Source organism: Pleurodeles waltl, chromosome 7 (genome assembly GCF_031143425.1).
Source record: "Pleurodeles waltl isolate 20211129_DDA chromosome 7, aPleWal1.hap1.20221129, whole genome shotgun sequence".
Lineage (NCBI taxonomy): Eukaryota > Metazoa > Chordata > Amphibia > Caudata > Salamandridae > Pleurodeles > Pleurodeles waltl.
Window position 1 is genome coordinate 497284876 of NC_090446.1, and position 27929 is coordinate 497312804.

Below are 27929 nucleotides of genomic sequence, written 5' to 3' on the forward strand. Positions count from 1 at the left end.
ATCCCAACTTCGTTTTCTGCACAAAGAAATTGTAACCATGTTATCAAAAGGAGCCATAGAACATGTTCCACATTCTCAGAAAGGAAAACGATTTTGCTCCTGTTTTTTTCCTCATAAGGAAGAAATCTGGAGAGTGGCGTCCAGTACTCGACCTCTGGAAGTTCAACAGTTACCTGAAGAAGCAATCTTTCCGTATGGTTTCCCTGCAACAAATTCTCCTGCTTCTCAATCACGGAGACTTTCTTACAAGTTTAGATCTCAGACCCATACTTCCAAATCCCATCCATCGCAAATACTTCAGGTTTACAGTTGCTGGTACTCACTACCAGTTCAAAGTCCTTACCTTTGGTCTCCGCTCCCCAGATATTCACAAAAGTACTTGCTCCACTGGCAGCTCACTTGCAACTACAAGACATACAAGTTTTCCAATACCTCGACGACTGGTTGATAAAGGCTCATCTTCCCAGCAAGTGTTGAGGGATACTGCAGAGTGTCTTCAGGTATTCCAAACAATGGGTCTGTCAGTAAACCTCCAGAAATCTCTCCTTATTTGTTCCACAAGGATAACGTTTCTGGGAGCCACTCTAGACACCTCACTAGACAAGGCATTCTCGTCTGTGATCAGACTGGACAAAATTTCAACTCTGGCTCATCTTCTCTAAAAAAAAGAATGTGTACTTCAGTTCGCTGAATCAAGTCTCTATTGGCCAGTTTCCTAGTACCTCGTGCTTGCCTCAAGGTGCAACCTTTTCTAGAGCAATTGGGGGACCAATGGATCTAGTCAGAGGCCAGCTTTGACGACGTAATAACCATCACGCCTGTAATGAAGGCAGCTCTTCCCAGGTGGACACTCCAACAACGTTTCAGCAGAAGTAACTTTCCTCCCTCATGTTTCGGAATGCATCATAACAGATGCTTCGCTAGAAGGATGGGGAGCTAATTTACAAGATCTACAGATTCTGGGCAGATGGACCCCCGGCGCAAATGAAGTTCCATATCAAATTCCTAGAACTCAGAGCAATCTAACTTGCTCTTCAAGCATTTCTGCCAAGAGTTCAAGGCTCTGCTGTGTTAAGAAAAGACAACACAATAAGTATGAATTATTTCAACAAACAAGCAGGTACCCGGTCCAAGATTCTGTCCCAAGAAGCTCAAGCCATCTGGCTCTGGGCACTGGAATATCAAGTGACCCTAACAGCTTGAGCAGAACATCCCAGAATTGACACAAATGGAAATTGACCCAAAAGGCTAAGACAAGGTCTTTCAGCGATGGGACGAGCCCAACCTGGATCCATTATATACTTGAATAGTTTTCTGCATGCGTTGATGGTGTTTTATAGTGGGGAAGACCCACACCTTGGAGACTTTGTTTCCAGTGTCAGAAAGGATAGCTGGGAAAAGAGCAAGTGCTTGTGTGTTTTTGTGACATCGTTTTAAGCACCTCCTGCAGAGAAGAATATGATGTATACATATATCATCTTCTTTATGAGCTTTATCCTTAATAGATCCACTCTCTTGCTTATGGCCTCAGTAGGACTTATCATTGGATTAACTGCTGATTCGTTATTGGATTAACTACTGGTTCGATGGCATCTGTCGCTGTAGATACGCATGTTTTGCATAGCTCGCCATCTGGTGTTGGGCCGGAGTGTTACAAGTTGTTTTTCTTCGAAGAAGTCTTTCGAGTCACGGGACCGAGTGACTCCTCCTTTTGTCTCCATTGCGCATGGGCGTCGACTCCATCTTCGATTGTTTTTTTTTCCGCCATCGGGTTCGGACGTGTTCCTGTCGCTCCGAGTTTCGGAACGGAAAGATAGCTAATTTCGGAAGATTTTCGTCGGTATTGTTGCGTTCGGGATCGGCGTAGTTAGATTCAACACCGCGTCGAAAGATCGAAGAGCTCCGGTGCCCTTCGGGGTAGTTTTTCGATCCCCCGTCGGGGCCTGGTCGGCCCGACCGCGTGCAGAAGAACGCCGATGGAACGGACCCCGTTCCTTTTCTGTCCCAAATGCCACAATAAATACCCCTATACAGACCAACACTTGGTCTGTAACCTGTGCCTGTCACCTGAGCACAGTGAAGACACCTGCGAGGCCTGTCGTGCGTTCCGGTCCCGAAAAACACTCCGAGACCGTCGAGCCAGAAGACTTCAGATGGCGTCCGCGCCGACAGCCCACTGAGAGTTCGAGGAACAAGAAGAGGAAGGAACCTTTTCGATCCACGAATCGGACTCCGAAGGATTCGACGATACACAAACCGTGAGTAAGACGTCGAAAACCACTCGGAAGAAGATTTACAAGGCCCAGGGGACGCCACTGCCACCAGGCCATGGCTCGACCCATAAATTCGGTGACCGACCGTCGGCACCGAAAAAGGCCCAAACAGTGCCGAGATCGTCCGACTCCGGTCGAGACACCGGCACGCAGCCTTCTCGGGATCGAGAAAGTGCTGGAGACAAGCATCGACACCGAGATACCGGTGTAGACACGGCTCGACGCCGAGACAGCGGCACCGGCGAAGATCGACGCCGAGAGGTTTCGGCCCCGAAAAAGAAAAAAGTCACCTCGGAGCCGAAAAAAGATGCAGACAGGGTTTCGGTGCCAAAACAAACTGCATCCGACCCAGTTTCAGGCTCTTATACAGAAGAGTAATCGCTAACCTCCCAAATGCGAAAGCATAGGTTTGAGGAAGAGCTACAATCAACTGATGTAGACCATACGCAAAAGCGTATTTTCATACAGGAGGGGACAGGAAAAATAAGCACCCTTCCCCCTATTAGAAGAAAGAGAAGATTGGAGTTCCAAACTGAACAAACACCACAAACAAAGGTGGCGAAAAAGGTTACTCCACCACCCTCTCCTCCACCTGTAATTAACGTCTCACCAGCACAAACTCCATCACATTCCCCAGCTCACACCACCATGAGCCAGGGTGACCAAGATCAGGACGCATGGGACTTATACGACGCCCCAGTGTCAGATAACAGCCCGGAGGCATACCCTACGAAGCCATCTCCACCAGAGGACAGCACTGCGTATTCACAAGTGGTGGCTAGAGCAGAACAATTTCACAATGTAAGCCTCCACTCAGAACAGGTCGAGGATGACTTTTTATTCAACACCCTCTCCTCCACCCACAGCTCCTACCAAAGCCTGCCTATGCTCCCTGGTATGCTCCGGCACGCAAAAGAAATCTTTAAGGAGCCTGTCAAAAGTAGGGCAATCACACCAAGAGTGGAAAAAAAGTATAAGGCGCCTCCTACAGACCCGGTTTTCATCACTACACAGCTGCCACCAGACTCTGTCGTTGTAGGAGCAGCTAGGAAAAGGGCCAACTCCCACACATCTGGAGATGCACCACCCCCAGATAAAGAAAGCCGCAAGTTCGATGCAGCTGGTAAGAGAGTCGCAGCACAAGCTGCAAACCAGTGGCGCATCGCTAACTCTCGGGCACTACTTGCGCGCTATGACAGAGCCCATTGGGATGAGATGCAACATCTCATTGAACATCTGCCCAAGGACCTACAAAAGAGGGCAAAACAAGTGGTTGAGGAGGGACAGAACATTTCAAACAACCAAATACGCTCCTCCATGGACGCTGCAGATACAGCTGCACGGACAATTAATACATCTGTAACTATCAGAAGGCATGCATGGCTACGAACGTCTGGATTTAAACCAGAGATTCAGCAAGCAGTTCTCAATATGCCTTTTAACGAAAAAGAACTGTTCGGTCCAGAAGTGGACACAGCGATTGAGAAACTCAAAAAGGACACGGACACTGCTAAAGCCATGGGCGCACTCTACTCCCCGCAGAGCAGAGGGAATTACAGCACATTCCGTAAAACACCCTTTAGAGGGGGTTTCGGGGTCAGGGCACACAAGCCAGCACCTCACAGGCAACACCGTCCAGTTACCAGGGACAGTACAGAGGAGGTTTTCGGGGACAATATAGAGGAGGGCAATTCCCTAGGAATAGGGGAACATTTCAAAGCCCCAAAACCCCTACTACTAAGCAGTGACTCACATGTCACTCACCCCCTCCACACAACACCAGTGGGGGGAAGAATAGGTCATTATTACAAAGCATGGGAGGAAATCACTACAGACACTTGGGTTCTAGCAATTATCCAACATGGTTATTGCATAGAATTTCTACAATTCCCTCCAAACATACCACCAAAAGCACAAAATTTGATAAAACATCATTCCGATCTCCTGGAGATAGAAGTGCAGGCACTATTGCAGAAGAATGCAATCGAATTAGTACCAAACACACAAATAAACACAGGAGTTTACTCACTGTACTTTCTGATACCAAAGAAGGACAAAACGCTGAGACCAATCCTAGACCTCAGAATAGTAAACACATTCATCAAATCAGACCACTTTCACATGGTCACACTACAAGAAGTGTTACCATTGCTAAAACTACACGACTACATGACAATTTTAGACCTCAAAGACGCGTATTTCCATATACCAATACACCCATCGCACAGGAAATACCTAAGGTTTGTATTCAAAGGAATACATTACCAATTCAAGGTATTGCCTTTCGGATTAACAACCGCACCAAGAGTCTTTACCAAATGTCTAGCAGTAGTCGCTGCACACATCAGAAGGCAGCAAATACATGTGTTCCCATATCTAGACGACTGGCTAATCAAGGCCCATTCGTTAATAGAGTGCTCAAACCACACAAATCAGATCATACAAACCCTCTTCAAACTAGGGTTCACCGTCAACTTCACGAAATCCAACATTCTGCCGTGCAAGGTACAACAATACCTAGGAGCCATAATAGACTCAACAAAAGGAGTAGCCACTCCAAGTCCCCAAAGAATTCAAAATTTCAACAACATCATACAACGCATGTATCCAACACAAAAGATACAAGCAAAGATGATATTACAACTCCTAGGCATGATGTCTTCATGCATAGCCATTGTCCCAAACGCAAGACTGCACATGAGGCCCTTACAACAGTGCCTAGCATCACAGTGGTCACAAGCACAGGGTCATCTTCTAGATCTGGTGTTAATAGACCGCCAAACTTACCTCTCGCTTCTATGGTGGAACAACATAAATTTAAACAAAGGGCGGCCTTTCCAAGACCCAGTGCCACAATACGTAATAACAACAGATGCTTCCATGACAGGGTGGGGAGCACACCTCGATCAACACAGCATACAAGGACAATGGAACGTACATCAAACAAAACTGCACATAAATCACCTAGAACTGCTAGCAGTTTTTCAAGCACTAAAAGCTTTCCAACCAATAATAGTTCACAAATACATTCTCGTCAAAACAGACAACATGACAACAATGTATTATCTAAACAAACAAGGGGGGGACACACTCCACGCAGTTAAGCCTGCTAGCACAAAAAATTTGGCGTTGGGCAATTCACAACCAAATTCGCCTAATAGCACAATTTATACCAGGGATTCAGAATCAACTCGCAGACAATCTCTCTCGAGATCACCAACAGGTCCACGAATGGGAAATTCACCCCCAAATTCTGAACACCTATTTCAAACTCTGGGGAACACCTCAAATAGACTTGTTTGCGACGAAGGAGAACGCAAAATGCCAAAACTTCGCATCCAGATACCCACACAAGCAGTCCCAAGGCAATGCCCTATGGATGAACTGGTCAGGGATATTTGCTTACGCTTTTCCTCCTCTCCCTCTCCTTCCTTATCTGGTAAACAAACTCAGTCAAAACAAACTCAAACTCATATTAATAGCACCAACTTGGGCAAGGCAACCCTGGTACACAACGCTGCTAGACCTATCAGTAGTACCCCACATCAAATTGCCCAACAGGCCAGATCTATTGACACAACACAACCAAAAGATCAGACACCCAGATCCAGCATCGCAGAATCTAGCAATTTGGCTCCTGAAATCCTAGAATTCGGGCACTTACAACTTACCCAAGAATGTATGGAAGTCATAAAGCAAGCCAGAAGGCCATCCACCAGGCACTGCTATGCAAGTAAATGGAAGAGGTTTGTTTGCTACTGCCATATTAATCAAATCCAACCATTACACACGACTCCAAAACATGTAGTGGGTTACTTGCTTCACTTACAAAAATCTAACCTGGCTTTCTCTTCCATTAAAATACACCTTGCAGCAATATCTGCATACCTGCAGACTACCTATTCAACTTCCCTATATAGGATACCAGTCATTAAAGCATTCATGGAGGGCCTTAAGAGAATTATACCACCAAGAACACCACCTGTTCCTTCATGGAACCTAAATGTTGTCCTAACTAGACTTATGGGTCCACCTTTTGAACCCATGCACTCCTGCGAAATACAGTTCCTAACCTGGAAGGTTGCATTTCTCATCGCCATTACTTCCCTAAGAAGAGTAAGCGAGATTCAGGCGTTTACAATACAAGAACCTTTTATACAACTACACAAGAATAAGGTCGTCCTAAGGACTAATCCTAAATTTTTACCAAAGGTTATTTCACCGTTCCATCTAAATCAAACAGTGGAACTTCCAGTGTTCTTTCCACAGCCAGATACCGTAGCTGAGAGGGCACTACATACATTAGATGTCAAAAGAGCATTAATGTATTACATTGACAGAACAAAGAACATCAGAAAGACTAAACAACTATTTATTGCATTTCAAAAACCTCATGCAGGAAACCCAATATCAAAACAAGGTATAGCCAGATGGATAGTTAAATGCATCCAAATCTGCTACCTTAAAGCTAAACGACAGCTGCCCATTACACCAAGGGCACACTCAACCAGAAAGAAAGGTGCTACCATGGCCTTTCTAGGAAACATCCCAATGCAAGAAATATGTAAGGCAGCCACATGGTCTATGCCTCACACATTCACCAAGCACTACTGTGTAGACGTGTTATCCGCACAACAAGCCACAGTAGGTCAAGCCGTATTAAGAACATTGTTTCAGACTACTTCCACTCCTACAGGCTGAGCCACCGCTTTTGGGGAGATAACTGCTTACTAGTCTATGCAAAACATGCGTATCTACAGCGACACATGCCATCGAACTGAAAATGTCACTTACCCAGTGTACATCTGTTCGTGGCATCAGTCGCTGTAGATTCGCATGTGCCCTCCCGCCTCCCCGGGAGCCTGTAGCAGTTCGGAAGTTACCTTCAACTATTTGTATATATATCATTTCAACCTTAAATAGGTACATACTTAGTCACTCCATTGCATGGGCACTATTACTACAATTCAACTCCTACCTCACCCTCTGCGGGGGAAAAACAATCGAAGATGGAGTCGACGCCCATGCGCAATGGAGACAAAAGGAGGAGTCACTCGGTCCTGTGACTCGAAAGACTTCTTCGAAGAAAAACAACTTGTAACACTCCGGCCCAACACCAGATGGCGAGCTATGCAAAACATGCGAATCTACAGCGACTGATGCCACGAACAGATGTACACTGGGTAAGTGACATTTTCATTATCACACCTAGGTGGATGTCTTGGGTAGCTCCTGAAGTCCGAATAATCTTAAGAAATGGTTGTCATAATGCTTGTCTCACAACTAACTGGTATTCCAGTTGAAAAAAGGGCAGCACTAGCTTATTCCGAGTGCAACTCTAGTGATCCCATTCCATCCAAAGAGGATTTTCAAGTTGATCTAATAGTGTGGCGCGTTATTGCCTACTTGATATTGTCGGCATTGCGCTTGAACTCAACCATTTTCCAGGTGGACCTAAGAAACCCTCTTATTATACCTTTGTTTTGGAATTTAAGATTTTGGGTGGATCTAGTAAAACTGTTTGATATCTCTGATTATTTATAGGCTACAATGTTTCCACTACAGAGTTGATTCACCAGACCCACCACTATGGTCACATAATATACTCTGCCAGCACTAACTCATCATCTATCTAAAGTCCTGTAAAGTCAAACATAACCATTCACTCCAAGAAACTTTTGGCTGAGCTTCCACCAATCTAGATAAATTTCTATTAAGGTTTAGATTACTCGGTCAACCAGAAGTGGCCCTGATAGCTGAGTGTAGGAAGCTGGTTCTGTATATATTATATAAAAATGAGTTAAAGTCTGTACAGAGTCCAGGGAATCCCCAGAGGCTAAAGTAGATAATACTAATTCTCTCTTTTGTGGTAGTGCGGTTGAACAGGTAGGCTTATCATTGGGTATTGCAAAGCATTTGTTGTACACACACAGGCAATAAATGAAGAACACACTCAAAGTCGAACTTCAGGCTAATGGTTTTTATATAGAAAAAATGTTTTTGTTACCTTATTTCTAGAACCACAAGATTCAGTTTGCAGGCAAGTACATTTGTAAGTATCAGACACATCTATCAACACTACTTCGTTTCAATTTGGCAAGTTGAACTGTTTTCGAGAAAATCACAAATATCTGTTTTTAAAGTTGACCGTGCAATTTTCAAACAGTTCTAGGGGGGTGAAAAATGTGTACAGTTTCAAGGTAATTACACAACTTAAAGTTCCAGTCTCCGGGTGTTAGGATGTCCATAGGTTGGAATTCCAGTTAACCCCAAATACCCACAACCAGCCAACACAGGGCTGGCCAGGTGCAGAGGTCAAAGATGATGCAAGATTTAAAATAGTCCTATGGAGACTGGGGGCACTTGTAATCAGGGAGGGACACAGGTAGACACCAGACACACATCCTCAGGGGCAAACACAGCGTCAGTTTCCCAATGTTTTTCAGTAGGGGGGACTCCAGGGAGTCACAAGAAGGCTGCAGTCTTGGGTCCAGGGGGTCGGTTCGGAAAAAACACAGGCTGGAAAGTGAGGAGGACCACCTGCTGCACTGGCTGTCTGGTTCCCCAAGGCCAGGGGGCTGCAGGTGCAGGGTACCTTTTGACATTGGGTATCTTCAACCGGATCCTTCACAGGCAGGGGGAGTCCTCAGGATTTAGTCTGCAGGCGTTGTTGTGGGGGGCAGGAAGGGTCAACGCAGAGTGGACACTAGGTCAGAATCGCCTGGGGACCAGCTCTAGTCCGGTGGGCCACCTGGACATGGGCTCTGGGCGGTCTGGTGCAGAGCGGGCAGGACTCCAGGAACCGTGGCTGTTCTGGAGTCCTTTGTTTAGTTTCTTTCTGGAGAGGGCCGCTCTCCACAGGCGATTGTGGTCCTCTGGTGTACTGGCAGTCCTCTTGAGGCTTTTAAGAGGTTGCTGGTCCTGCAGGATGCGTTGCCTTTTTGTAGCAGGGCTTCAGAAGCTGAAGACAGGCCTGTAGGTCTGGGGCCAAGTCAGTTGGTGTCTTCTGTTTTCTCTGCTCGGGGTCAGCTTAGCAGTCCTTCATTCTTCTTGTTGTCTTATTGAAGTTGCCCGGAATCTTACGAGCTAAGTTCAGGAGAGCCCTTATATCCCTGATTTAGGGCCATTAAAGGGGTCAGAGGGCAGTAACCAATGGCTACAGTCACTGAGGGTGACTACACTCTTCCGGTGTCTACTCTCTTTGGGGAGGGGACACAGGCCTGACCTTGTTGGTACCTGTTCTCCAAACCAAGATGGAGGATTTTGCAGGGGGGGGGGGGGGTCACTTCAGCTCTGGACACCTTAGGGGTGGTCCTAGCCGGACTTCCACCAAAAGTGGAGCTTTGTCCAGGGAGCGGGCATCTCCACTAGCTGAAGTGTCCTGGGTCACTGTAACAAGCTCTGGACACCTTAGGGGTGGTCCTAGCCGGACTTCCACCAAAAGTGGAGCTTTGTCCAGGGAGCGGGCATCTCCACTAGCTGAAGTGTCCTGGGTCACTGTAACAAGAGGACTGAGCCTTTGAGCCTCACCGCCAGGTCTTACAGTTCCTGCAGGGGGGAGGTGTGAAGCACCTTCACCCAGTGCAGGCTTTGTTTCTAGCCACAGAGAGCACAAAGGCTTTCACCTTTTGTGGTCGGAATCTCATCTGGAAGTCGCAGGCTGGCACAGACTGGTCAGTCCTGCACTAGACGTTTGGCTAAAATACAGGGGGCATCTCTAAGATGCCCTCTAGGTGCATTTTTCAATAAATCCAACACTGGCATTAGTGTGGATTTATTGTGCTGAGAGGATTGATAGCAAGCTTCCTAGACTTCAGTGGATCCATCATGGAGCTGTGGAGTTGGTAATGATAAACTCCCAGCCCATGTACTTTATATGGCCACACTGCACCTACAATGTCTAATGGACTTAGACACTGTAGGGGCATATTGCTCATGCAACTATGACCTTACTGTGGTATAGTGCACCCTGCCTTAGGACTGTAAGGCCTGCTAGAGGGGCGACTTACCCATGTCAAAGGCAGTGGTTGGTGTGCATGGCACCCTGGGAGGGGTACCAAGTCGACTTTCTTTTTCTCCCCACCAGCACACAAGCTGCAATGGTAGTGTGCATATGCTTGGTGAGGGGTCCCCCATGGTGTCATAATACATGCTGCAGTCTTTGGGGCCTTCCCTGGCCACAGGCCCCTTGATACCATGGGTACCTTTTACAAGGGACTAATCTGTGTGCCAGAGGTGTGCCAATTGTGGGATCTATGGTATAGTTTTTGGTAAAGAACACTGGTGCAGGGGCCTGGTTAGCAGGATCCCAGCACACTCTTGTCAAGTCAGCATCAATATCAGGCAAAAGGTGTGTGTGTGGGGGGTGGGGGGGTAACCATGCCAAAAAGGGGCACTTTCCTACACTGTGGGTCTGCTACAGAAGATTTGCTTTGTATGCAGTGAGCAAAACTATTAATCAAACTATTCACTTACTACCCAGTGCATAAGTTGCTCTCCAGACACAGCACAACCATCCTCCAGTCTCATGTACAACACCAAAACACCCCTCATTCAACAACCTTTTCCAGATATAGGCAGTACAACGAATATGTATGTACTAGTCCACTTGGAAAGTTCTACGGAGCCTCGTCGGAGCATAAGAAGTAGCTACTGATGTGCTACAATAAGCTATCTGTGCATGGAGTGAGAAAAAGTTGTACATGCTAACTTGGCAAGATTGTAGTTCTATATTTAGTTTTAAACTGTAGAGAAGCACCTTTGTAGGAAGCTGGCCTGGTGTGTGGTGGATAGCTATAGTACTTACACCTTAATCCACATCCAGGTATCCCCTCTTAGTGAAGTGTAGTCAGTGTCTAGAAGCTAGGCTCTATAGAGGTGTCTGTGGATGAGCAGTCAGGGCTTATCTAGGAAACATGCAAAGCTCATGCAATACCACTTTAGTCACACAGCACTTACACATATGAAAGAAAAAACTCACTTGTACAAAAATAAAGGTGCTTTATTTGTGGAACAAATCACCACAAAACACTAGAAAAGGTAACCTACCCTTAGGAGGTAAGTAATGCACTAAATATATTCACTAGTAAACAGAAACCGGCATAGAACAGGTTAGAAAACAGTGCAAATAGTAATAACCAATAGTGACCCTAGGGGGAGCACAAACCATATATTACAAAAAATGGAATGCGAATAAGGTACCCCCACCTAGGTAAGTAAAATGTGTAGAGGGGAGCTGGGAGTACTAGAAAACCACAGAGGTAAGTAACACAGTACCACCCAGCGACCAGGAATGCAGGAGTAATGCACTGGATTTTCCTCAAACCACCCAAAAGGAGGAAAATAAGGAAAAGCCGTCACCCAGACAAGACTGCAAGAAAACCAGCGGTGGATTCCTGAAGAAAGAAGACCTAGGGAAGGACGGGGGGGTTAGGGCAGACACCAAGTCCAAGAGTCACAGTGGGGTCTCGGAGAACCAGAGGCTATATCCTACTCAGCTGTGGATGCACGAGTTGGTCAACGGTGATGAAGAACAGGTCAGCCCTGGAGCCGGAGAAGAGTTCCTGGTGGATTCAGATGAAGTCTCACGCAGAAAAGTAGATCTCAAACTGATTTCGGTGCAGGAATTTCACCAACATGCCTTGGCAAAGGCAAACTCACGGTTAGTGGAAAAGGGGTGCTGCCAGGGACCAGCAAGACCCAGGATGACTCAACCTAGGAGGGGGAAATCACAGGGGACGCTCAGCGTTGCAGAGGCAGCACCCACAGGAGTCCCACAGGTCAGTGACACAGGAGTTGCAGAAGAAGCCCACGCACCACTACAAAAGAGGATCCCACTCCGCAGGAGAACCACGCAGGTGGCTGTGCTTTGCAGGATGGAGTTCTTGGGGGTGGAGCTGCACGTCACCTGAAGAATCCTTAGAGGAGATGCAAACAAGCTTTGGCAGCTGCAAGTGACGCAGTGCACGGGGGAAGTCCTGCCACCCAAGTTGGACAGCTGGCAGTGAGGACCAAATGGACTACTCAGGACCACCACCCGTGATTCAGGATCCACGCTGCTCAAGATGAGAAGAGATCCCTCCATCTGGTCATCGCTTGCTGTAGGTGCCAGCGGTTGCAGGCAGGTGACTCCTTCACTCGAAGGGAGATTCCTTTTTCTTCTTGTGCAGGCTGAAGAGTTGTAGTCTTCTGAGGATGCACAGCCGGGGAAATGTTGCAAAGCTGGCAGGAGACGTGGAAACAAAGTTGCAGAAGAGTTTTCTTTGTTTTAGCTGCATTTGTCAGTTCCTGGAGGGTCCAGTTGCGGTTCCAGTGGCCAGAAGTCGAAGCAGAGGTTGCAGAGGAGTCCTGCATGAATCTTGCAAGCCGAATCGGAGGACCCACCCAAGAGAAAGACCCTAAATAGCCCTGAAAGGGGGATTGGTCACCTAACCAGGTAAGCACCTATCAGGAGGGGACTCTGACGTAATCTGCCTGGTCTGACCACTCAGTTCCCTGCAAACCTTGGAAACAAGCTGGAAGAACCTAGGTACCCTCTGGAGGAGCTCTGGGCACCACCCCTGGGGTGGTGATGGACAGGGAAGTGGTCAGTCCCCTTTCCACTGTCCAGTTTCACACCAGAGCAGGGACTGGGGGTCCCTGAACCGATGTGGACTGGTTTATGCACGGAGGGCACCAAATGTGCCCTTCAAAGCAAACCAGTGTTGTGGGGAGGCTACCCCTCCCAAGCCAGTCACACCTGTTTCCAAAGGGTAGAGGGTGTTACCTCTCTCTCCCCCTAAGGAAATCCTTTGTCCTGCCTTCCTGGGCTTGATGAGATCAAGCAGCAGGAGGGCAAAAACCTGTTTGAGGGGTGTCAGCAGCTGGACTGCTCTGAAAACCCTGTAAAATTGGTGGTAGCGATGCAATTTAGTGGAGAGAGCAAAACTGCTGGGGTCCCGGTTAGCAGGAACCAGCAGACACAGTCAACCATACTGACAACAGGCAGAAAATGGGGTAACCATGCCAAGAAAGAGGGTACTTTACTACAACCTTCCTTAATGTATTGATTGAAGGCTGGCAGGGTAAATATTATAGAGTGCATCCAGAAGCTTGTGAGGTCCCAACCTACTGCATGCACTGGATATTCAAAGCAGATTGTTTAAATATCCCATTCAACAGTGACAGATGGGCAACCCAAATGATGCAGTGATTACAGGCAAAGCAGATAAATGATCAGTAGGGTTCACACTGCAGCGACCAGGTGGAATCTGCATTACAGAAATGGCGCCCACCACAATAGCGTGGGTAGTAGTTTCCTTCTCTGGAAGGAATTTCATTGGTGTAATAAATGAGTAAAAGGAAAGAATAGGTGTTGGGAAAGATAGGGTTGAAAGTAGTCAAGTAGTATTTTTTTTTGGCAGACCATCTTCTCCAGCTGGAGCTGCACTCTGTTTCAGTGGGTGCAGTGGAGTTGGTTCTAGAGGAGGCTGGGGTCAGTGATTTTTTTTTTTTTTCTTCACATTATTTCATGATTCCCAAGAAGGATGGTCTTTTGCATCTGAGCCTAGACCTCAGGATTTTGAACTGATTTCTCAGGCAGGAAGGGAAAAAAACAAAATGCTGACACTAGGTCAGGTGCTTCTCGCGAAGGAAAACGAGGATTGTATGATTTCGACCACCTTGCAGGATGCATACCTTCACATCCCTATTCAGCAGTCTCACAGGAAGTATCCACGCTTCACTGTGGTACCTCAACACTATCAGTTTGCAAGTCTTTTTTTCCACCCCCAAACTCTTCACAAAGGTGCTAGCAGTGGTTGCAGCTCATCTCAGAAGTTTGGGGAGTATCCGTCTTCCCTTACCTGAATGATTGGCTCATGAAAGCCTGTTCTCCATTATTAGGGTTGTCACTTTTGGTTAATGACTCAACAGTTGTTAACCCTGGGCAAACCCAACTCTCACCTGGAACCCAATCAGTGCATCCTGTTCTTGGGGACAGTACTGGACACTACGGTGAGTCGAGCCTTCCCTCCTCTGAGGATTCTGGACATTCAGGCTGCAATGTGGATGTTTCAGAATGGAGTAATTATACCATTCCTGAAGGTCTTGTTAGGTCTGTTAGCCTTCTGCATTCTGTTGGTCAGCCATACACACTGGCACATGAGGACCCTCCAGTGGTGCATCGCAACTGTGTCCAGAGACACAACAGTGGATCTGCAATGATCTGCAACAGTGGCGGTGTAGGAAAGAGACCAGTTTTTGACATGGTCACCCGAACTTTTTGCCTGGTATATGATGCAGTTTTTACTGAAAATGCACTGAGTTCCTTCTGTCCAGGTCCCTATTGCCAGATCTGTTCCCCTAAAATTGTGCAGTTCAGCAGTTGGCAACCTTTGGCACCCCTGTAATTCCTTGAAAGATGGTACCTCTGGAACCCAGGGTGTGGGTACCAAAGAGGGTCTCCGAGGGCTGTATCATGTATTATGCCACCCTCCGGGACCCCTCACCTAGCACGTGCCGACTGCCATTGCAGGCTGCGTGTCTTGGTGCAGCTAAAAGTGAAACACAGCATGGCACACAGCCTGTGTGCTTGTCCCATAATACTGCATGTGTTATGTGCGCTATCCCTACAGCAGGACTTAGAGCCCAAGGGCAGAGTGCATTTGATTACCTGTTAGGACATATCTGCAATAGCAGATATATGCCCCTGCTAGGTATGTCTTGATTCTTAGACATAGTGAGTGAACAAGAAATACTTTTTTAGGTACATGTGCTAGACTATGGTCAATATGAGTTCTCAGTTACATGATGGCTTCACTGAAAATAGGGATGTTTGGTATCGAACAGGCCGTATTAATAAACCCTCACTGATGCTAATGATGAATTTATTGATACATGCATCCAGAGGGCAACTTGAAGGTGCCCCCTGAAAAACCAACCATTTCCTTTTGAAAAAGAAACCTCTTCTCAGGATTGGCATCCCGCCTCAAAACACCACAATACAAGAAAAAGACAATAGGTGATACATCTTTCTCTGTTCAAGTGACCAAACTATAGAATTCATTACCCCAAAATATAAGATACATAGATAGCTATCTCATCTTCAGAAGACTGCTCAAGTGTTGGCTCTTCCTTACACATATATTGCCTTACTATGTAATCATGTATCTCTTATTTATTACTTTAGTCCTACTGTACAAGAGGAAAAGAAAAAAGAAAAAAAAATCTCTCAAAAGCTTTACTCTATCTCTCCATCACTTTATACCTCTATGAATCTATCCTCCATCTCCAGGCTGACTCGCCCAAAAGCCATTCTGCTACTGTGATCTCCAAAATATCCCTTCCTAGACTCTTCCCTCCTCTAACCGTCCTCGCTCACCCCTGACCTACATCTCCCAAACAACCCTACTAAATTATCCCTCATTTATCTCTTCTTTAACTCATCTCAAACCCCATTTTACTAATTTGATCTCCCCAATCCCTTTCTTCAGACTCTTTCCTCCTCATCTCTCCTTTACTCATCCCAAACCTCATCTTGCTACTATGATCTCTCAATTAACACTTCTGGATTCTTCCCTCCTCTATACCTCCATTATTCTATTCAATCCAAATAACAGACTCGGGTCCTTTGCTCAAAAATTATACCTCCCTGTAATACTGCTGTACTCATATTCCCCTATACTAATCTACCACTAATTCTTTTGGGTTCCTGAGTAGCGTGCTACTAGCTGCAAGGGTTTCGACACATTGTCAGGGGTAGTAAGTTCTGTATAAATACAATTACAATGGTAGTGAAGTTTAGCAGCAGATGTCATAGACGTGATGTTAGTAACAGTTTACCACATCATGGCAGCAACCACCAGCAAATTGCAATGGCCAGCACTAACTTCTGACATTATTTTCCAACCAATTGCTATACATTACCTCAAATCATTAGTTGCTGGTGTTAATTTTATAACCGTCTCTCCCTGTCATTCCCTATCGCTGTTAGAGGTTTGTTGCCTTTGTGGTTTAATGTGCTCTACAAATCTAAATTACAAAATCTTATAGCATCAAGTTAATCAGCACACTGAAAAAATGTAAACCAAGGCAAGCAACTTACAACAAGGCCAAAGGATTTTATAACTTCTGTAGTTCAGGCTTCTTGTCTCTGTGTCTTGCTAGAGAGGCCAAATGGTGACACATCTCTGGATCTGCAACAGTGTTCACAAGAGGATCTCAAATCTTCCTGACCAGGCTGGAAAGCAGACTCTTCAATCCGAGGTGTAACTGTGGTCTTTGATAAAGATTGGGAAGATTGTTGAATACAAACCCTCTGAGGAGCGTTTGCTGCTGCAGTGGGGGTAGATCTGGTAATTATGCTCCATTGATCCCACAATCACCACATCTTCATGATCCAGAGAAGATGGCCAAGTTGGTACAATCCTTTTCCAAGATTTGCGGGTAGAAGGTGATCCAGCTCCCTTTCAAAAGGGAGAGGTCCTAAAAGCCCACCAATTTTGAGAGATCTCTTGACATCAGATGGTGTCTGGACATCGACCCAGAGAACTCCAAGCCTCTTGACATTGAAGCAGTGGTGTGCCTCAACATTGAATCCCCATCCAAAGTACCCTCATTAAGGTTAACAGGGATCAGATGTGCTAGTGATGAGATGCTGCTCACTCTACCCTAGAGGTAGCAGAAGAAGCATCACTGAAGGAAGAAAGGGTGAAAGGTAAGTATAATATCTCCATCAAAAATGAAAATAGAGTTGATAACCAGACATACGAAGCACGTTCTCTAACAAACTTACAGCCATACAGGTATTTATAGCTTCCTTGGGCTAGGTGCTAGAATTTTATCGTTGACTCTTAATCCAACTGTTTCTTATGAAGGTATTTCTGGAGCAAATATGATGCTGTGGGAGTTGGGTCCTGCACTGTCAGACAGTAAGCTGAGCGGATACAGTGATACAACGTTGGTTACTGATGCGTGGCCCTATCAGCAAGAGTGGCATTATGATTTATGGTCTACCAAGTAATGTGCAAAGCTTACAGCTCAACCAAGAACCGCTCAAACTGTTGTTTCCTTTGCAGAAAAGTCTGGTTACCGTGCTTCTACGTCATCCTTGGTCTGATAGGTTGTGATCAGTTGCACAATGCTCACTGCACAGTGCAGAGGTACAAATCACTGTACTCTAGTTGCTGGAGGATGGGGTAGTGTTAAAATGACAGTTTTAGGAGTGTGGGTATGTCTCTGAAAAGCTGTTGGTCACAGTTGAGATTTTTCAGTGGTAGAGGCTTAAGCATGAGAGCATGTTTTAACTGCTTTTATAGCAGTTGTTAATGGAGCGAGGGAGGTCATGGCCTTATATAACTATATTAATATTCAAAGCCCAGGTTTTGGGCTTTGTATGCATTGTGTATCGGTGGTGATGTTTCCAGCTGTGGGGAAAGGAGTTTAATCAGGTCTTATATGAATGATGATCCTCATTAACACCAGATGACTTGAATGTTTTATTTAAAGGATATGTCTAGTTTTAGCACGTTTTTTTTCTACTGAACATTCCTCGAATTAGGCCTGCTGCAAATGAAGTTTGTAAACTAAGCTCAAGTTCCACATGTCTTTCATTCTTCTCTACTCATTCGGGTGAAAATGATCTCCTTAATGATGATTCGAACATTTAACAAAGTATTAGCTAAAGTTGTCAAGTCCTTTTTTCTCCTGTGGCCCGGCCTGGCCATTCTGGACAGGCAGCACATTTTCAAAGTCCTGTGGAGCATTCTTCCTTTGGATGCTTCCTTTTCTGTTGTCCCACTGGAGATTAGTTTAAGTTGCTTCTTTTGAATGATGAGTGGCTTGGTCTAGAGATCAATTTAACATTGAAAGTGATGGTAACATGCAGAAAAAGAAGCGATCTGGCTTTCACTCTAACAGGGAAAGTTCAGCAACTTGACAGTGGTGAGAGTTGACTTTCTCTTCCACTGACAGACACACCTAACTTCAGAGAGGGGTCAGGATATGTTTATGTACAGGCTGGCATTTCTAAAAGGTTAGCACTTTGAACCACCATCTTGTGCAGTTACACAGGAAGTGCAGTGGAATCCAGCACCACTCAATAGTCCATTCAAAACACAGTAAACCCTCAGATGTTAGACATTTAACACAATCTGTATCCATACATGTCCCAGATAATAAGGCATTCTATTAGAATTTTTGTAAATACAAGAACAGTTTTCAAGGCGTTATAGATTATATGCTTGAATGTATACTTCCATTTTTTTGCCATCATAATTCCCTTTAAAATTTGCATAATGCATTTAGAAAAATTATTCTGTAATTTCATTGAGAGGTTGAAATCTGCATGTCATTTGACCATATTCTAAAGCATAAAATTCTGTACCCACAAACAGTGTTGGAAAGAAGAAACCCCTTCCCTCACATTCAATTATAGTTTAATCCTCTCTTCTAATAGATGAATTGGCAAGTGACAGCTCTTCTAAAGGAGATGAGGACAGTGAAGAGAGCGAGACGACATCAGACTCTGAGTGCAGCTCTTCCTCCTCTGACGAAGATGATGAGGATGTTATAGCTGGTGAGAGCCTGGGTGAGACAGCTGAAGATACAATGGATGATTCCACCATGGATAGCTCTACATTGGAAGAGGAGGAGAAAGTGAAGAGGAAGTCTTTAAAGAAAGAATACAAAACTCCAGCTTTCCTTTTGGACCATATGGAGGACGAAGAGAGTGAAAACCTTTCTGGTAGGTGGCATATGTATCACTTAAATATTTGCATCGTTGCTCAGAGCATTTGTCACCTGAATTTGTATGGCACTGCATTCACTCACTAAATCTGCCTGACCTATTGGGGGAATGCAGCATATTCAGAAAAGAGACTGTGAGACAGACAACAGCGTGAATGCTTAAGATCCTGTCGCATTAACTTTTCTAGGATTATGTTTTTCAGATTTACATGCTGCCTAGGGATCCCCTAGATTCATGTTGATTGCAAGTTTTATATATAACCACTTCATTATAATTGACAAGCACTAAATGCAGTAGGCATATCCATCCTAATATATGACCCAGACTCACTCTGGCCAGTGAGAACCAGGGGCTCTGGCACCACTTTTTACAGAGGCCTCCATAGCTTCAGATTTCTTTTTTATTTTAACAGCACGTCATGTAAGGAAGGAATGTCTTAAGCTTCTCTTTGCACAGTATTTTCACTTTTTTAAATCCGGATTTTCCATTTCTCAGCTTGTTAGGACTACCAAAATGGTATTTATATAATTCTTAGGAGTGAAGTTGGAACAAAAGAGCACCTTTTAGGCTAAATAAGGCTGAAACACCAACAAATACTAACGTCCTCCTAGACGTCTAAGGCTAATGCCTTATAAAGAACCTTGTCAACATTCTCTCCCTTAACTGTCCTTTTCATCAGTGGCCAGTAACAAAGAATTCTTGACTCATTTAGCTCAAAATGGAGTCTGTCTCATTGACGTAGGATGCCTTTGACACAACTCAGCGACCACCATTCTCGTCTGCAACTATCTTATCATTCACAACCTCCTCATCGATGAACACAGTCCAGTCAGATATGAAAAATTCCATGTCCCCTCGGGTGTACCTTCACCTTGCCTTAGTTGTGCCCTCGCAAAATTTAGAATAACCATCTTCTAGTCAGAAAAGAGGAGTGGAGGGGAAAGGACAGCATTAGAGACGGGGCATTTTTTTCCAACAGTCAGCCCACTGAGAAAAAGTCAGTCTTCTGGATTTAAATAGTCACCTCACGATGGAGAGGCTGTGCCCCTAAGTTAAGGGTTATTCTCCAGGTGGAGGATGCCCACTCTATACTCTGAGGTACCAAGGCCCCTTCTTTTCAGTAGTACAGTATCAAACTTCTATGCCATGATCACCTCCACGGTGCAAGTCACCAGAGGCTTTTTGAACTCCTTTAAATAGCACCAACCCTGCAAGGTCAGAATTGGGAGAATAGAGGACAGGGAGAAATCTGCAGATGGAGTATACACCAGAAAAAGCATTACTGAGGATAATTAACTTGTAATTCTTATGGGTACTCCTAACCGGAGATCGCCTACCTGTAGAATAAATTCCATAGCAGTACTGCCAAATGGAGGAGGATCTGTAGAGAGGGCTCACAGAAAAATGTCCCGCAGAACCATGAACGCAAAGGGACCTTCCTGTCGAACCTAGCTGTCAAGATAGTGGTGCTTCTTGAACATAAGTACTTAAGCTGACGTCCAAGCCTGCACACCAATACAGTTGTAGCTGTCTTGGCTCTGATAGAATGGACCTTGAGACATTTAGTGGGCTGCTTTTTGGTCACTGCAGCCCAGATACTGATGCAGAGCACTATCCATCTTGACCGGGTCTTCTTCGTCTGCCTTATCTTTCTTTTCACATGAAACCCCAAAGAAGAGCAGATTGTAAACGCAAAGATCTTTTTTTACAGTAAGTATAAAAGCTTAACTTTCTTTTCAGATCAAGGCAATGGAGTCTCTCCTAATCTTTCTAGTGGTGAGTTGGAGCAAAGATGGCTGGCAAAGTGATCGAGTCACCAAAACAGGGGAGCAGGGGGTAGGTGGGTGGATTTATTGAACTGACAAAACCTGCTGTTGGTTCGTCTGGCTAAGTCTGGCTCTCAATATTTTTTTTCCCCACTACATTTAATGGCTTCTCCAGCTGCCAAACAAATCAGCAAGCAACCTGTACAACAAATTGATGGTACCTGAGAAGACAGCAAGCTTTTTGTGGAATACATTCTAAGACTTTGTGAAAGCCCTTATTCACGCATAAGTCTCAGGGGTTGCCGGAGCCTAATTTTAATAAAGCAAGCGGGCAGTAAGTGTAACTTTATGTAACTCTGCAGCGTGGAGCATAGTGCCAGTCAGGACTAGTTTGAAATACAGACGTTTGTATGAGATTTTATAGTTTATGGTACATGTTACAGAAAGAAACACAGCCAATCAGGGCATATCCATTGTAGGTACTTTCCAAATATTTATTTAATCATTAATCAACATAAAACATTTAGCTATATATAGTATCGTCTTATGAAACGTAAACAACAGTGTGTCACATACTGTTATAACTCGGTAATTTCTCAGGCCTTAGGGTACTTCGGGCTTATGTCTTCATAAAAAGGTATCTATGTGAAATATCTCATTGGATTTCCAGTGACCACACATTTTTTTCTCTCTTCCTCAAAGCGCACTTGAAGAGGGTCTTGCAGTGGCTACACGTCTTTTTGACCATTTGGATCTGCCAAACAAAGCATATAGATCCTGTGCAGGTCTAATTTTTTGCTATTTTTCTGCCATATTTTGGGCAGTTCACAAAGAGATGGCATCTGTGAAAAAACGAGACAGATTTCCAGTTAGGAAATTATCTAAAAAAATCTCTACGCCCCAAAGGTCGAGTGGATCCGTTTTGGAAAAGTTCCAGATGGAAAACTCGTTGAAAAACCTTAAAGGCAGAGTTCAGCCAGAGCTGGAAAAAAGAACTTTGTAAACGGGCACCTGCGTAGATGGGAAACTAGAGGTCAAGAGGCCCTTGCAGGCAGATGAGGTGTCCTGTTATCATTGTTTCCAATGCTGCAGCCTATACAGCTACATTGCTGTATATTACCCTGTCTCTTACTTTAAAAATAAGTAAAAAAGTGTGAAAGATGTTTTTGAAAGGTGATTTCTCATTTTACTTAAGGGGACTTTAAGATTTTACCCCTTTTTCCTTAAGTAATTCTTAGTTTTGGCACTATATCATGTTTGAGGGCTGCAGAATTTAACATTCATGACGTATTTCTCCTGGCTTTTCGGAAGTATGGCAAAGTGGATGTGACTTTGAAAGAACTGCACTTGGATGGGACTATTCAGTACTTACAATTTCAATAGAGATTACCCTGAAAGAGAACTAGGATTGCAGGTAAGAATCTGTTCCTTCCTAATTGTTCTGCTTTCAACCTACTTGCAGGTTGTATTGGAAACAGGCGTGAAACCCATGGGTGATCCCAGAAAGCTATACATTTCTGGATAGTTGACAAAAGTCTGTATTAAGCAAGGAGCTGAACGTTTTCCCCAAATAAAGTAATAATTGAAATAAAAAATATGGAAAATAAGTAGAAAAACGTAGCAATTGGGGAAAACATTTTCATCTCTGTTTTTGTCCTGATGACTCATTTACAAAAACAATATACTGTTAAATCCATCAGGCCCTTCTGGTAGCAAAGATATATAGCATTTGTAGGTTTTCCAAAGACATGCAAAACCCACAGCAATCAAGTAAGCTGCAGTTTATGATGTTTCATTGTATGCCGACCATTCAGCAGTTCATGTGGTAAAATCTAATGATTGGAAAATGGGTATGAAGAAAAATCCTGTGTGTTTTTTTTTTTTTAAATATGCTCAGAATGCCGAGTTTGAACCAGTAGTTAGTTCTAAACATCTGAATTTGGAATTACCCATATTGTTGAGATTCAGACAGCATTTTGCAAAATGCGCTCTTTCCTGCACACTGGTTTACGTGTAGAAGTCAAAAATTCAGAGAACACTACTCGGGGGTTCTGTGACTGTTCAGAAAATGAAATAATATTAACATATTAATAACATTTATAAATAAATACATTGAAAAATGTAAAGCGCTCTGTAAATTTGGAAGTAATTTGCAATTGGAGGCTAAAAATGTAGGTAAAATCCCAGATTGATTTGTGGGAGCAGTACAAGTGCATCAAACAGAATATAGCAGTGATACTCGAAGTAAGGCCCGTGAGCCACTTGAGGTTCTTTTGATATTGACATGCGGCCCCAAGGTGAACAACCGAACGGCTGCCGTTTACTTAAGAGAATACTAACCTTTGGAAAGGTGATAAATAAAAGGGCACATGTTTTTTTAGAAGACAACTGAAGAAAAAGAAAAGAAGCCAAAAAAGGTATCCTGTAGCGCTTTACGTTGGGAACACATTCGTTTTTTAAGACCTCTTGCAACAAACTTTTGTAAAAATGTCAGTCTTCTCAAAATTCTAAATTTGTATTCATTAATATGCAAAAGAGTTTCACCTTAGCGCATAACAGAAGTATTTTTTAAAGTGATAGTTTTTAAAAATGTATGTAGAAACATTCATGCCTCCTTGCACCCTGACAACAATGCCAGTAGTTAACAGGCAGGTTGGTTTTCCCGTCGAACTCTCTGGATGGCCTGGGATCTTATTATACATGGACAACATTATAGTTTATTAAATCAACACAATAGAAGGGTTTGTACTGTGCATATCCTAAACACAGCTATTTCAAGATGCTCTTACATGTGAAACGAAGAAAAGGAAGGTAAAGTGAAATAAAACAATTGCCTAGGATCACACAGTTTGGTCATGTGGGGAAGCTGGGATTGATAAGTTTTTTTTTTTTTTTAATGGTTTTACATTGTGCAATTCTATTTCATTCCATTTCAGTTATGAAGTTACTTTGTTTTTTTCACACTTGACTCTCCCGAGGTAGTGGTAGCAAGTAGAGAAGCCTGGCAAAGGGATAGTGGTTCAGATACTGCATACAAAAACAGTATTGTCAAATCTGATAGAGACGTCTAGTTGCAGATTTCTTACCTTATAATTTCCCCCAGGCGTCAGACTAGATCTGGAGATTTTTCTTTGAGCACTACCCTTGCACGCCGTCTGTTGATTCCACGTGCATCGCTGGTGTTGTTGTCACCGTAATGATGTCATGGTCGTATATGGGCGCCACCCCGCCACGGTGATGTTAGAGACAGCTCGTTGAGTCACCACCACTCTTAGCCCTCCGCTTTAAGTCCCGGGACACTCTGGTCACAAGAAAAAGAAGTCGAAGAAGGCCAAACGTTCTTCGACTTTTCCCTGTTGGTCTGTCGATGCTGCCCGGGAAAGAGCGTCAACTATCTAGGCCTCTGTCCGCGGAGGCTACTTCTGGGTCAGCTCCGTGCCTCGCCGAGGTTCTGGGGCAACCACTGCCCAGCTGAGAGTTTTATGAGGCTATGCGCCCCATCTTCAGGGAGACCCAGCTCCCCTGTGGTGCCTTCAGGCCCAGTGGGGTTGGGAGGGGACCCTTGGGTTCCGCACTGGCAACTTCGGCCCCAGTCACTAAGGGGCCCTTCCGGATCTGTGCTGACACTGTTCGTGCCAACGTGATCTTCCCAGACGGCAGTGAAGACGTCAACTCTCCCAATGTCGGTTGGGCCCACAATCGGCGTTGACCCGGTCCTTTTCCCCGACCAGCCGGAACAGTGTCACTCGATGGCAGATCTGTCTTCGATGCGGTCTACTCACCCCTGGTTGGATCCTGACCATGGGTACGGGGAAGGTTTGGAGGGGTCGCTGAACCCTCTAAGAATACCAGCTAAACAATCCTAATTTGGACGGGACACAGGAATTGGGCGAGGCTAGTGGTCTGGATACTTCTCCAGACGCTGGTATGCTTTCTCCCCCTACCGTGGCCATGGAGGAGGGAGCCTCATATACCATGGTGGTCAGTAGGACGGCTGAGTTACTTGGCTTTGAGCTTCCTTCTGTGTCGGTAAAGACTAACCTCCTGACTGATGTGTGTCAGCCTGGGGCTTCCACCTCTGAACCCCTTTTACCTTTCAATGAAGCCCTCATGGATGTCCTACTGGGTACTTGGTCCAGACCCAACACAGGGCCTCCTGAATGAACACTTAGAGGAGGATCATTTGGCACTTCTCCGCAAGGAAGTCACTGCTCTCTTAACCAAGGGAGCCATAGACAAGGGTCCCTGTGCCAGAAGTAGGTTGTGGTTGTTATTCCCGCTACTTTCTGGTGCCCAAGAAGGACAAGGGTCTTCGCCCTATCCTAGACATCTGGGCCCTCAAGCTCTTCCTCAGGAAGGATATGTTCAAAATGCTCACCTTGACTCAGAGACTGGATGGTAGCTTTGGACTTACTGGACGCCTACTTCCACATACCCGCCCTGCCGCCTCACAGACGTTACTTGTGATTTGTGGTAGGTCACAAGCACTTTCAATTTACCGTGCTCCCCTTTGACCTTACCAGCGCCCCTCGGGTGTTCACCATATACTAAAATAGTATAATGCAAAGTGGGACCTCCAAAGGTGAGTACCTAGATGACCACCAGCGACTAGGAGAGCAGAGGTAAGTTACCTGGTCTTCCCAAAGACTAGCAAGGGGACTTAGAAAAGAAAGATTGCAAAAACAGGGCCAGCACAGTGGAACCGAATGGTGGATTCTGGAAGAACAGGAACTGCAAGAGAAGGGGAGGGAGTCCAGTCCACTCAGCAGTGTCAAGGTGGGGCAGGGGCCACTGCACCCCCCTCTGTGGATGAAGATCCAGGTCGTCTTTGGAAGATGAAGATCAGCTGTGGAGCCAAGGAGCTGCAGAGAAGTCCCTGAAGACGTGCAGAAGATGTCCCACGCACTAACAAGCCTTGGCAAGTGCAAAACTAGACAGAAGAGGATTTGTAGAGCTGAAGAAGACCAGTAAGGTCCAGGGGACTCGCCCCTTGGAGGGAAGTCCAGGTTGACCCTCAGCTATCGAGAGAGTCAGCAGAAGCAGTTGTAACCCACTGGCAGCAGGCACAGTAAGTTGCAGTGAGGCCCAGTCAGCACCCCTGGAGAGGAGTCCCACGTCGTTAAAGAAGCAAAGGGGAGAATGTCCTTGCAAGGATGAATTGCTGGAGGCCGGTGCTACTTGGAGCCGGACGATCCCTTGGAGCAGGAGTCACCGATTCTTGGTTGATGCAAATGTGGCGTTGCACAAAGATTCTGTCCTGCAAGGAGAGACGAGCTCACTATCTCCCAGGTTGGACAGAAGGAAGAGAGGACCACTCAGAATCACCACCTCTTGGAGGATTCATGCAGTTCCTGTGGAGAGCAGATCCCAGCAACCGGATGTTGTTTCCTTTGCTGCCTGCGGAAGCAGGGGAGTGCCTCCTTCAATCCTAGGCAGATTCCTTCTTTGCTGCAGCTGAAGTCTTGCCGACCCCATAGGATGCCCAGCCCTGGAAATATTGCAATTGCTGGAAGGAGCCAGCGAAACAATGTTGAAAGACGAGGTTGTCTCAGGAATTGCAGGCTTGTTTGGTTCCTGTGGAGTCCAGCAGCGGTTCCGGTGGCCAGGTGCAGAAGAGGTCGATGCAAGGGAGTCCTAGTGGAGTTTTGCACGCCGAATCAGGGGACCCACACGGAAGGGAGTCCTTAAATAGCCCTAACAGGGGGCTTGGTCACTCAGCAGGGTGACCACCTATGATATAATGGGGGGGGGGGGGGGGGGCTGATGTCAGTCACCTGTCCAAACAGATGCTCCCAGGGGCCTCCAAGATGGCAGAATCAAGTTGTCACCTGCAGGAGCGCTGGGCACCACCCCTGGGGTGTTGATAGACAGGGGAGTGGTCACTCCCCTTTCCAATGTCCAGTTTTGCACCAGAGCAGGGACTGGGGGTCCATGGACTGGTGCAAACCAAATAATGCAAGGAAGGCCCCAAATGTGCCTTTCAAAGCAAGCCATAGCGTGCAGAGGCTTCCCCTCCCCAGCCTTATAACATTTATTTCCAAGGAAGAGGAGGTTGCACCCCTCTCCCACAGGAACTCCTTTCCCCTTCCCTGCTCAAGTTGGTCAAGCAGCAGGAGGGCAGAATCCTGTCTGAGGGGCTGCAGCAGCGTGGGCTGCTCGCAGACACTGAAAGACTAGTAGGAGCAATACTGTGGGAGTCCTCTAAGGAGCCCCTAGAGTACATGGAATCATGCCACCAATACTGGCATCAGTATTGGGGTAGGATTCCGACATATTTGATACAAAACATGCCTGGGTTCAGAGTTACCATTTACATAGCTATAATGGATTCCCTATACTTACGAAGTCCAGGGAATTGGTACTGAATTTGTTGCTACTTAAGGCTGCAAGGGCCAATCATTACGTGACTTACAATGACCTGGTGTAGTGACCAGCATTGAAAGCGTGCATGCACCTTTTCATGCAGGCTGCCAATGGCAGGCTTGCATCCCCAGTTTTCATGGGCTCACATGGGTGGCATAATACATGCTGCAGCCCATGGGGGATCCTTGGTGTATCAATGCCCTGGGTACCTAAGTACCAAATACTAGGGACTTATAGGGGTGCACCTGTAAGCCAACGGTGGTGTGTAAAGGGTACTAAGGCACCCAAATTTAGAGAGAAAACAATCACAGGGGCCCTGGTTAGCAGGATCCCAGTAAAAACAGTCTAAGCACACTTACAGCAGACAAAAGTAGGGGTAACCATGCCAAAAAAGAGGGAGTTTTCTGCACCGGTGAAGTAGGTGCCAAGAAAAATGGGGGTCCCAAAGTATGTTTTGGTCATACAATTTCCCAAAGGGGCTTTAGATAAGACTACAGTTCAAACTGTTGAACGGAATTAGACCAAATTTGGCAGAAAGGTAGATCCATGTATGTATTTCTAGAGATGGGAAGGGTCCGCGAATCCAACAGATCTCATACTGATATTTTATTGGCTGCCACTACTTAAACAGGAAGTGGTGGCAGCCATCTTAGGATGCAGTACTTGGCCTAGTTCCAAGAAAAATATATAAAAACACAAGGTGGCAAGGTAGGAACACTCTAACCGACCCCCCCGCCCCCCCCCCCCCCCCCCCCCTTCCCCCAGGTGGGCTTGGTCGAGGGGAAAATTCTTTACATTGTT

At 45.5% G+C, this 27929-nt stretch overlaps 1 protein-coding gene across 10 annotated transcripts in view; it reads left to right on the forward strand.

Moving 5' to 3' along the window:
* Nucleotides 1-27929, forward strand: part of SETD1A (SET domain containing 1A, histone lysine methyltransferase) — a 905198-nt gene that overhangs the window by 707034 nt on the left and 170235 nt on the right. For all 10 annotated transcript variants that reach the window (XM_069244167.1, XM_069244168.1, XM_069244163.1 and 7 more), the window contains one exon: nt 18709-18996. In XM_069244167.1, coding sequence (XP_069100268.1) covers nt 18709-18996 — 288 coding nt within the window. The remainder of the gene's footprint in view (nt 1-18708; nt 18997-27929) is intronic.